Source organism: Daktulosphaira vitifoliae, unplaced genomic scaffold (genome assembly GCF_025091365.1).
Source record: "Daktulosphaira vitifoliae isolate Bord-2020 unplaced genomic scaffold, ASM2509136v1 Scaffold_5, whole genome shotgun sequence".
NCBI classification, from domain to species: Eukaryota; Metazoa; Arthropoda; class Insecta; order Hemiptera; family Phylloxeridae; genus Daktulosphaira; species Daktulosphaira vitifoliae.
This window is the reverse complement of record NW_026099576.1, coordinates 1,278,116-1,290,494: the sequence shown is the minus strand read 5'-3', so window position 1 is coordinate 1,290,494 and position 12,379 is coordinate 1,278,116. Positions and strand designations below refer to the sequence as shown.

At 28.4% G+C, this 12,379-nt stretch overlaps 1 protein-coding gene across 1 annotated transcript; it reads right to left on the bottom strand.

The window, feature by feature from the left end:
* Positions 1-2,559: 2,559 nt before the first annotated feature.
* Positions 2,560-12,030, bottom strand: LOC126908368 (28S ribosomal protein S33, mitochondrial). The gene is made up of 3 exons (XM_050690370.1): positions 11,837-12,030; positions 11,136-11,278; positions 2,560-2,866 (listed from the first exon to the last, which is right to left on the bottom strand). Exons 2-3 carry the CDS (start codon positions 11,256-11,258, stop codon positions 2,642-2,644), a joined length of 348 nt encoding a protein of 115 aa, XP_050546327.1. The 5' UTR covers positions 11,259-11,278; positions 11,837-12,030; the 3' UTR covers positions 2,560-2,641.
* Between the last annotated feature and the right edge of the window lie 349 nt (positions 12,031-12,379).

Genomic DNA, 12,379 nt, shown 5'->3' with positions numbered 1-12,379 from the left:
AAAAACTAAATTATACTTCAAGTTTTTTAACGATAGTAATAGAGAGTAACTGGATTTATAAAAATGGTTTCGAAGTTTTGTGTGAAAATTCTCGATTTTATATTTTACATTTTAGCTGCGATGCGAAGCTGAGGAGGTATTGATTTTACTATGATGTGGTTTTTTTGTTTTTTTTATGTCAGTTACCACTTTTTCTCAGCTCTCACCGAACCGATTTCTTTTAACGATACGTCAAAAGATCACAAATTGTATCTTGTCAAAGACATTAACCTCAACCAATTGAAAAAATTTCCCTTGTTCCCCGTAAATGGGGGAAATCTCCAAAAAAATTACAAATTTTAAAAATTGCTAATTTTTGACATTTTTTCAATTATTTTTACTTAAAACTGCCATAACTTTTTGGAAAATGTATGGATCAATATAATTTTTTTTTATAGATGCATGATGTCTTTACCTATCTTTTGGTATATTTTTTTATAAATCTGACCCTTTACCTGCCTTTTTCATTCGACATACTTTATCTTAATCAGGATATTAATAAGGAACTAGCAGATCATGTAGCTTTTGGAATAATCCACCAATTTTTTAAAATTAAACACTATCTAAAGATTTGCATTGAAGCTTTTTTTTTATAATGATTTTAATCACTGTCAGATATCATTATACTTGATCCAATTATGCCACGTCACCACTGCACCACGACCTACTGTGCTGGGATTTTATGATAGTGTGCGTTTTTTTATGTTTGTCCATGAAAATACTCAGCTATTATTGGAATTATTTTAATGGTCAATTTGTAAATGAACCTTTTAACGCTAAAAATTTTAAAAACCTCTATTTTTAGAAATTTAAAAAATATATCAAAATTACACACCGTAAAAAGTAGCCTTTTCAAAAAAAATGTGATATTATTATAACTTTTTTATAACACTAATTCTAATACAATTTTAATATAATATATTTTTAGCAGTAGGTGATTAATTAGATAGCAATTACAATTTTAATTTGTTAAGTTCATAATATCAAGAAAAATAAAAATTAATACTAAGAGAGATTTAAAACTTTATTTAAAATAAAAGCACTTTTAAGAGTAGCGATGGGTCGATCGCTCACTTTGAATATTTTGCGATCCAAATTTTTTGAGAATGGTATTTTTATTTTAGGTCACTGATGACCTTTTTTTATTTTGACTATTTTTAACTAATAAGAAAAAAAACATTTCAGTTTAAATATATTTCATATAATTTACAATACCATGATAGAGTTAATAGCTTAAGCAGCCGTGATCACCAAATATCGTTTTATCATTTATATTAAATTCATGTTTAAACGGAACACGTTTTGTTATTCGTTTACATTCTAAAACAGAACTCGTTCCCTTTTATCGTTCTGTTTAAAAAAATATATATATTTAAAAACTTTCTATTAATATTATAACATTAGTTTAAAATTAATGTACAGAGTATATTTTAATCATTTCGATCATAAGCACAATTTGAACAAAATGTTTACACTTCTAACTAACCACCTTCTTAAAAATATTTTTATATAAATTAACATACAATTTTTATAATTTTTCAACGAGTGGGGGGGCTACCACTGAATTAGGAAGGCTACGCTCCATCTGGATTCCCAGATAGCGCCTAGGATACTGTGTTTTCACTAAATTACGTTAATATGTAATCAATTATTTTTATAATATATTCCAATCATACACATTTCTATATTATCTGAATTCAATATTCAGTTTTATTGAAAAGAAAATATATCTATTAAAAAATTATTTATTTTAAACATACAGAGTAATCGATTTATCGTAAACTACACTCATTAGTCTCAAAATAAATAAAATATTATAAAAATAATTTTTGATTTATTTTAGTTACATATAAATCTTGATTTATCAGATAAAAATTACTTTTTAGAATTAACTTAAAGGAGTGTCAACTTATATGTGCTAATCTAAATGAATGATAAAATTAATAAATAAATTTAGTTAATAAATAGTGCAATTACAAAGGAAGCATATTGTGTTTCTGTAATATTTCCTTTATTTGTTAAATACCAAAGATATCCATAGAACTAGCAAATAAATAACCGTTGTGACAGGGACGCAGACTGAAAAAGGACATAGAAGGCTACATAGCTGTAAGGATAAATAACAAAAAATGTCCATTTCTATTAGTTTACAATAATATATCTACAATTCTAACAGAGGATAACCACTTTCTTATTTATAATTAATATATGACAATAATTTTATGTAAAAATTGATGTTTTAATTAGAGCACATTATTTATACAAAAGGGTCAACGCAGCCCGCACCTACGTGGTTACTACAACTATGTGTGATGCTATATGCGTTTATAAAACGATTTGGCGATGACTATAAATTTATAAGTACTTCAAATAAATTAATATCTTTAAGATATAAAAAATGTTATTACTGTAATTATTTAGTAGCTTAATCTTCGTGGCGCATTTAATACTAAATGGTTTATATATAGGTTACTATTCCATAAAAATAAGCAAAACGTGTAAAAAAAAATATTTTTACAATTATTTTATGTAATATAAATTATTTTTATTGTTCTACATAAGAATTAACAAAGCTCAAAATACATTATTAATAAATATAAATTTATAAAATACTCTTTGTTTTTCTCTTTTTTTCTCCTTTCACAAAAACTTTTCCTCTAAGTGCTTTTAATCTTTTCATTTCATCTATGAAATCTTGATGTTCGTCCCTAAATAGACCATATCTTCGAAGGTTTTTTATTAAAAGCCCAGTTTCTACATGACGAGGATAATAATTGATTATGTTTTCTTTTTTATACAATGGCTCTTCACTAAACATTTTAACCACCTATAAAATAATTTTTAAATGTATTAAGGTTGTATCATTAAAAATAAATACAATATTGGAGAAATAATTTTTGATATATTTTAATGATATATAATTCTTGATTTATTAACTAATAATACTTTTTAGAATTATCCTTTATAACTTAAAGAAGTTTCAACTTTATTTTTTTAAATGACTATAAACATATTTAACTAGTTTATAAAATAGGAAATAATATATTTAAGAAAATGACTGGTCGATAACAACTTTTGAACCAGTACTTTGGATGTTAATTTCATTTTTATACCTTGGAAGGATGAAGAGTACGGCCGAGAAATGATTAGTGATAATAATAGCAGAACATATTCTTCACCTCCAGTCGTTACTTTAAATTGTTAATAGCTTCTGAAATACTGGTCCAAAAGTTGTCCCTGGCACTTGTTAAAACAATGAAAACCAAACAACTTGAGTGTTTCAGATTTTACTTTGATCTTTTACGATCATAAAAATATTATTCCACAATAAATAAACCGACTCAGCTTACCATAACTAATTTACACATACGCCCTATTAACTGTCAGACCACGTCCATCGTAATCCGAGCAATGTAAAAATTTGATGATTGTACCACAATAGGAGGCATTGTATATCGTTACTTTATAAATATTGCGCACGAATTTTTTTACACTAAACTACGATATTGATATTTATATATATTGCACAATAGATATAAACATAAAGTACATTTATGATGAAAACCTAAAGCACGAATTTTAATTTTAAATAAATAAATTATATACAGAGTGCTCAGGAAGTAAGGAAACATGCTAGTTAAAAATAGTGAAAATAGTAGAAACCCGTTCCTTACTTATTGAACACTCTATATAATATATTATTTTATCCTGCGTATAGCATTCGCTTCTGCTACACATTAGGTTAGGTTTAAATTAATCCCTTTTCCAAATCGATTTTTCAGATTTATACTACTACTACTACTCACAATAATAACCTGACAACCATATGACCGCCAATAAAAAGATAGGATTACACAACAATGGCCACAGTTAGTATATAGGCCTAAACAGCTATATTATAACTATTTACTATCTTATAGTATTGCGTTCAACCTCTCTTATGCAGAGAGTATCAAGCCTAACTGACAACGCTTATAAATTTTGGCGCAATTATTTTGTGAAATTTTATTTAATGATTATTATCTTCTTAGACTATGTTAAAGGCATATTTTTTGTTAATTATCACTAATAAAAAATAAATAAAATTTTATTATGTTTTTTAAAAGTTTCAAAATAGCCATTTTTTAACCCTTTTCTTGCAAAAAAAGTTTGAATGATTGACATACATTTTATTACAAATACTCATTGAGTTACAAGTATTTTAATACATAGAGTGAGATTGGAATAAAGTTGAATACAACTCGTATTGGTGTATATTTATAACACATAGTCCACCTTCATTGTATAGCTACTCTATGTATGAAAAATATTTGTAACTCAATGAATATTTTTCCTAAAATTGATATTGACACATCAAAGTAGTAGAAGATAATTAGTAACGCAGGAAACAGGAGGCAAGAGAGGCAGTTACCCCATCGGTCATAAGATAAGTAGACAAAAATATCATTTCGTCCTCCCACCCTTTGCCTAATTTAATCTGACGAAAAATTTATGGATAAAAAAAATTAATTAATATTGTTAAAAGGTTATTAAGGGTAAAGTTTATAAACTATCAAATTTTTTTTTATGATCACTAATAGTCACCAAAAAACATCATTTAACTATTTTTTTAGCTTTATAACAATTTAGGGAACCTATTTTGAATTTTGTCCCCTCAATGTAAAAAATTGTTTAGGATGATTGGATTGAGTTAAGTATATATATAAATATATATTTTTTTTTATCTCAGTTATAGGAAAATCATATTTTATAATTTCTTAAAAGAAATTATAATAGCTTTAATGATAAAGATACAGAAGCTTTAAAAATAGTTATTAAATAAGAAATGGATTATAGAGCACTTGTTAGGAATCCCAATTCTATTTTTTATTTGAATGTTTTTTCCAAAACTAAGAATAAATTTATTAGATTGTTATAATTGTTGTTATTAAACCAATGTATATAGAACACTTCATACTAATTATGACATAGATATCGGAAAAAATTTCTGATGGCTCACTTTACCATTATTGTAAAAAATATTACAATATAAAACACAGACAGATCACCCGCTATCATCGACTGAAGAATTGATAATGATTGATTAATAATTAATAATAATAATAATTGATCCTCTACATCAGTGGTTCCCAACCTTTTATGAGTGTGACCCTAATATTTTAAATTTAACTTTTAACGACCTAAAAAAAAAAATAATCATAATTGCAAACAATACTTTCATTTATTAATACAAAATCGGTTAATATATAGGTACAATAATCTATCCTCAAATACTAAATAAAATAAATTTAAAAAATACTAATAAAAAACTGAACAAAATACGTGATTTACGTCATAAAAAGCCATTTATTATTTTTTTCAAATTTGACATGGTATAATTGTATTAACTCTTACTTAATGACTTCCTTGATGCTTAATATATTCCACGAGTTCTTCAATATTTGGATGTATATTCATTGAAAGTGCACATCACATATCGTGTTGAGCATCAAGGTGATTTCTATACTTTGTTTTGATGACAACTAACGTAGAAAACCCGGCTTCACATAAGTATGTGGTTGGGAATGGTAGTAATGCATTTTCGGAATCTCTTGATAAAATCGGTTTATCTTTTAGTTGTGCCCAAAATTGCGTCAAACACATTCTTGAAAAATTGTCTTTTAAGATTTGACTGGCTTGAAGGTCAAGAAATTCTTTTTGGAACCCGCAAATGTCTTCACCAACTTCGTGAACAGAAACTTCAAAAGGATTTCTTACCTAACTGTATTTACTGAACTCTACGTTTTCTGGTATATATCGATCGAGTTCCAACTGTAATTTGTTCAAGTACTTTTGAAGCAGTTATTTTAAGTCATTTAATGTAACTTTTGTTGAATCTTCAAGAAATTCACTTAAAAGGTCAAATGTGGCAATATTTCCTTGAGATAGTTTTTCCTGCCAAAGTCCGAGCTTTTGTTTGAATGATGAGATTTTTTCACCAATGTCGATCATTGTCCTATTCTTTCCTTGCATTTCAATGTTCAATTCATTTAACCGTCCAAAAATATCACTTAAAAAAGCCAATTTAGCAACCCAAGAATCGTCATTGAATTTATCAGACAATGAGTGTTTTTTTTCCGTTAGAAAAATTTGTATTTCTAAACGCAAAGACATAACACGGGTAAGAATTTTTCCACGGGAAAGCCAACGTACATCCGAGTGATAAAGTAAATTTACATACTGTGATCCCATCTCATCACACATGGCATGGAATATTCTTGAATTTAGTGCTCTAGCTTTTATAAAATTGACAATTTGAATTACAGAATAAAGTTCTGGCTGAATTGTTGTTTTTTGTAATAAAACTGTAAGTGTATTGGACGGACAATCGAGACGCATACGTTTTATTTTATTTTTACGTTCCTTCCAAAATTGTAATGGTTTATTTATCAATGTGGGGTGAACAGTGTTGAGATGCCACTTGAGTTTATTTTCCTTCGTTGATTCATTAGATAAAACTTACAGGCAGAATACACATTGAGGACGCACTAATCCTGATCGATCTTTTATTTCTGTAAAACCAAACTTAAAAAAAACATCTTTATAGGGTAACGCGCGCTTAGCCATTACAAAAAATTAAATCACTTGAATATTAAATAAGAATATAGAATTACACAATATCATTAAATTATCAATACTTATATACGTCCAGACGTACGTTGTACATATTATATTTATAGTATAAATATAATATGTATACATTTTATACAAAACTACAATAAGGACACACCAAACCGCACCTTGACGTTCCGGGAATATATTATGAACAAAAATAGAAATTATATGCCTGTTACGTCATATAGTAGTATACTAGTATAGTATCTAGCTACACCACGCTATGAGGGTACGACCGCGAACAGCCCGCACCAATCCATTTACATAGGTATTTAATATTATTTTATCTTCGATAATTTTATTATCACAATATTTCGGGATTTTTTTTTCAAAATTAAAATTATAATATAATAAAATATAATATGTAAACTGTAAGTAATTCTTTCGCGACCCACCATGAAAACCTCTGCGACCCTAATTTGGGTCGCGACCCGAAGTTGGGAACCGCTGTTCTACATTCAAGAGTACTTGTGTTTTGCACTTCGTCTGAACCTCGTATTCAGGTATAAAAGAAAGAAGGTAACTCTCATTCTCTTCCTATAACAAGGGATCTAGACAAGGAGACTAGACTCCTTGTCCTCTTCTTATAGTGTTGGTGGTAATCTTTTGCTTATAAGGCCTACAGGGGAAGACAAGAGGGGGCGTTTGTTTCCCCCTGGACTTTGGGTATACATTTTTAAAAATTATAATCAATCTGATTTAAATTTGTATAATCTGAAAATTTTATTTATAAAACAAAAAAATTTAACTGGATTTCTAGATGTATTTATTTTTATTGACTTAATGGGTTTTATCGTCATATGCCGTTACATTATTGTCGACCGATAGCTATCGGCTATTGTCTAGTATATTTGAGAGGTTTTTATCAATTTGTACGGAAATTCCATAATGGAACGACGAGTGACGATCGACTATTCTAGTTTTATTTATCAGCACGCTTCCTTCAATGAAATACGCAAACAAAGCTGCCTAAATACAGTACGTTCTATACTATACATTTATAAGTATTTTTATAGTAAGTTTCATTTTTATAAATCATAATTATATTTATATAGTCGATTGTCTAATATTATACTATTATGGACATCAGAATTTTTTTCAAAAAACCTAAGTTTTGTGATTTTGATAATCAACCCTCAACTTCAGTAATTGAAATAAATAATACAGAATCGTGTGAAGTTGAAAGTACTTCGATTGCTATAAATACAAAAAGTAATGTTATTAGTGATGGGATAACGGATGAAAAAGATATATTGGAAAATATTTAAATCGAGAAAATATTGACAATTCTTTGAAATTCGAACTTTTGCGTCATCCTTGGGTACTCAACACTAATTATAACTTTAAAAGTGATTTGAAACCAGGAATTACTCGTGCATTTAGGCACAATTGGTTGCACGAAAACAGTTCATGGTTAACTTATTCAGTAGTTGAGGGTGTGAGAGGAGCTTTTTGTAGAGTATGTGTGCTGTTTAAGCCATCTATTCACAGAGGTGTACAAGGTAAATTTATAATAAAACCGTTTACTAAGTACAAGGATTTTCATAACTTTTCTAAAATACATATATCTTCAAAGTGACATTCTGAATCAATATCTAGAGCTAAAGATTTTATGGATATTATGAATGATAAAAAAACTTAGCTTCGATCCACGACAAGTGAAGACCGATTAAATGATTTATGTATGTTAAGTGTACATCGTGAAAAAGTTAAGGCAAGCAAAACTCAATTCATTGAACAGTTAATAACAAGATTTGCAACAGAACAACCGCGAAGAATTCAATTTTTATTTAGTAATGACTCATGAATATATATAATAATTATATATATATTGAAATTTTCAGTTAATTAACACTTAATATAATGTTACTTTTTGGTATTTAATTTTTTTTGGCTCCCCCCTGATAAATTTCCTGCGGTCGCTTATGGCTTATAATAATAAAGTGACACGGCACCGCCTTACGCTCTAGGCTGGCGCTAACCCGTCTCGATATCAGCCGTTCAGCTATTAATATGACAATTGGTTGTAATCGGGTGTTTCCCCGCCCTTGACACTGTGACAAGATCGCCGCCTAATATGGATTATTGATAATGCATTCTGTTCCGTTTTCGACGTTAACCTGGACTAGTTGTTGCGTTTCATTTTCATTGTTTTTTTGTTGTTGGCGATTATATTTATTATTACTATTCTTATTAACTAGTGTCAAACTAACGAGGAATATATTAATGTATTATAATATTATTACTTAAAAGTGTGATTTGAATAAATAAATATACATACAGACATATAGACTTATATATATTTTCCTATACTACCGCTGTGACTATGTGGTGTTAAAATTTCTATATATATCTATATAAATAAATAAATATATATATATTTATTTATTTTTTTTTTTGGTGTGGTGTATATGGAAATCTTAAATACACCGTATATTGGATACGCGTTAAAAGTTATTTTATAAATTAATTTTTATAAAATTATTTATGCTATGAAAACGAATAATATTATAATTGGCTTGTGTCTTTGGGTTAAATTACCTAAAACTACTTATGTTTCTTTATTTTATATAAAATATTTTCAAATTATTTATAGTCAACATTAATAAACAAATGAATCATTTTTTTAATAATTATTCACAAATTAATTTCTTATCATCAATCTAAAGTCTACCATACTCTGGTCAGCGGACTGTGCTCTGTACATCTCCCGCCATCTATTATACAAGCAAATATATATTGCCCTTATATGGGCTATCTGACTAAGAACATCATCCGAATTATGCAGTTGAATGTCGAAGGCTTCAGTAAATCTAAAGCGGAGATACTAGAAAGAATCGCAATGAAAGAAAAAATAGATGTACTCGTTGTCCAGGAAACTCACACGGCCGATCAGGAATAACTATTGAAAAGAAGGCTTATTATAGGATTCACAATTGCCGGTGCTACTTTTCACAGCAATTATGGCACCGCTACCTATATAAAAAGTGACTTAAATGGAAACACATTAGAACCTTTGAAAAAACAGCATCTACACTATTGAGACTTGAGTTGGAAATCTACACGTAACCAATATCTAAAAGCCCCCAAACGTCATTTGGCCCACCCCTGCACTCCACTCACCTAACCTCCACACTATTTACATAGGTGACTTTAATAGTCATAACACTATATGGGGAAACAACGAAAATGACACTCAAAGAGAAGAACTTGCTGACTGGAGTGAAACCGAGGGTTTAGAATTAGTTCACGACGCTAAACAAAGGGGAACGTTTAGATCTGTCTGATAGAATAAGGAGTATAATTCGGATTTGTGCTTTATATTTACAGACCAGAATGGCACTACTCTAGAACTTCTAAAAGAGTTTTAACGGACTTTCCGATCAGCCAATTGACACGGCCCGCGTCGCTTCGTTATACACGATGCCCCGCGACTCGTGCCACCTTTATCAGCCGTCGCCCTACTATGAGTATTTGACTGACCAACACCGCGTGTGATACGCTACGGAACAAAGTCCAGCAAATGCCGCACGGCCTACGATGACTCGCCGCAAATGGTGCGGGAGTCTTCTCCCCGTTGTGAAAGCGACAACGTCGACCACATTTTTGGGACGTAAGTCGTGTCACAATATAAACCGGTCGTCATAGAAATCGGATACCAAATCCAGACAATCAGGTCTATACCTAAGGCAAGGTGGAATTTCCATAAAGCCAACTGGTCTTTGTTTACTAAAACTTTAGATGATAGCGTACGGTGGATCCCTCCAAGTACCGAAAACTATAAACGTTTTACAAAACTCATCATCAACACCGCAGAAAAGTACATCCCTCGCGGCTATAGAAAAAACTATGTTCTTGGATGAAATAATGAATGTAAAACATTATACACCTTCTTCAAACGTTCGGGCAACCATGACTACGCAAAGAAGACTCTTTATGGTCATAAATGCGCATACAATTCTCTCCAGATTTCACATTATCACTCTGTTTCTATTTTTTTTATTAGTGAGAGTTATATTTTAAATGGACAAATGACAAATTCTCTCTAGCTAATCACATGTTATTCTATGAACTATCATAAATGTTTATTAACTTATTCGGTTTACTAATACAGTAAAATTGAATACTCCAATATTGATTTTTAAAACTATTTTTCTAAATAAATATATTAAAAGCTTATATTAAACTATAATTTATAAATATGGCTTGTATCCCAATGCTGACAAGTTACAAAAATAAAATGTTTAAATTATTAATGATACGTGTATAAAATGCTATCTATCACTTACCATAAAATGGTACATTTATTACATCAGTAAGGAATATTTTTTGCACTTAATAAATATCAATTTGCATAAGAAATTAGACTACATATAATAGATACATATTTATTATTTACATTATAAATAAAAATACTAACATACTAACTGAAATTGTGTTACCTTCATTGACTTTTCATTAGTTGGACGAACAACCTCACCAAATATTCTATTACTAAGCATCTTCATACGATAACTGTACTGAGTTGTAGCACTAGTTAATTCAGTATACTTAAAAAATCGCATGTTGCCACAGTTTATTAAATCTGTAAGAATTATCTTTTTAACAACATTAATTACAAACATAAGAAATGATACTTGGACATTTTTAGATTAAATGATCAAATAAAAAAATATGTAATAATAAATATATATATATATATAAATAATTGTATATCATAGTTGAAAAATCATTATACCAAGTAGTGGTTAGTTATTTTATAGATTTTTACAGGAAAGTTTACATAATTCTATGAGAGACATTCGGAACAAATTCATTTAGAATTTTATTTTATTTTGTTATCTTAGAATATGTTAAATGAATATAAAATAAACCAAATGACTTATATCTCTGAAGTTTTATTCTTTAAAAGGTTAATCAACATCTTTATAAATTTGTTATTTTTTTAATAAAATCTAGTACTATTATTTTTTCTTGTATAAACTATATAAGCTGCCTTTGTAATATTTATTGTTTAATTTATTTAGAATTATTATTTTTATTCATTAAATTCTTTAAGATGGTAAAAACTACATGTAATATATTTTTTATATTCTTTTAAAATGTACAATAATTTCAAATTTTACATTAAATATTTACTTACTATACACTGACTCAATACTATGGATTGAAAATTAAGAATCAGTTTTAATTTTACAATTAAATTCTATCATCTATATAAAAGCTATTATTTAAATAGATAAGAAAAAGAAGTGCAGAACAGATTATTAATGGTGAGTTACAGTTTGAGAAAAACAAATTTTTTGAATAAATCAGTAATAGTCAAAATAACATTAATATTATCATCAAATTATTACTGTATTGCTACAGAATAGATAAGATCTTATCTATTCTGTCGTAATACCATCGATTAAATACACATAGATAGGCCACGGCATTCATACAATTGGCAACTGATTTTTTGTTAATTTATACCCGTAAAGATAGCGCTATATAACCTCTGGGAAATATTAAATATTTAATAATTACTATCCAGTTTGCTGATATTCAAATAATAGTCACAATTATTGATGTACGGTTAACATCATTAGCGCAAATTAAGATACGAACCAGTTAATACTAAAAGGCCATTGCTTATTTGATTTAAATGAAACTTTTCGTTTTAAATACGAATTCGATAAAATAT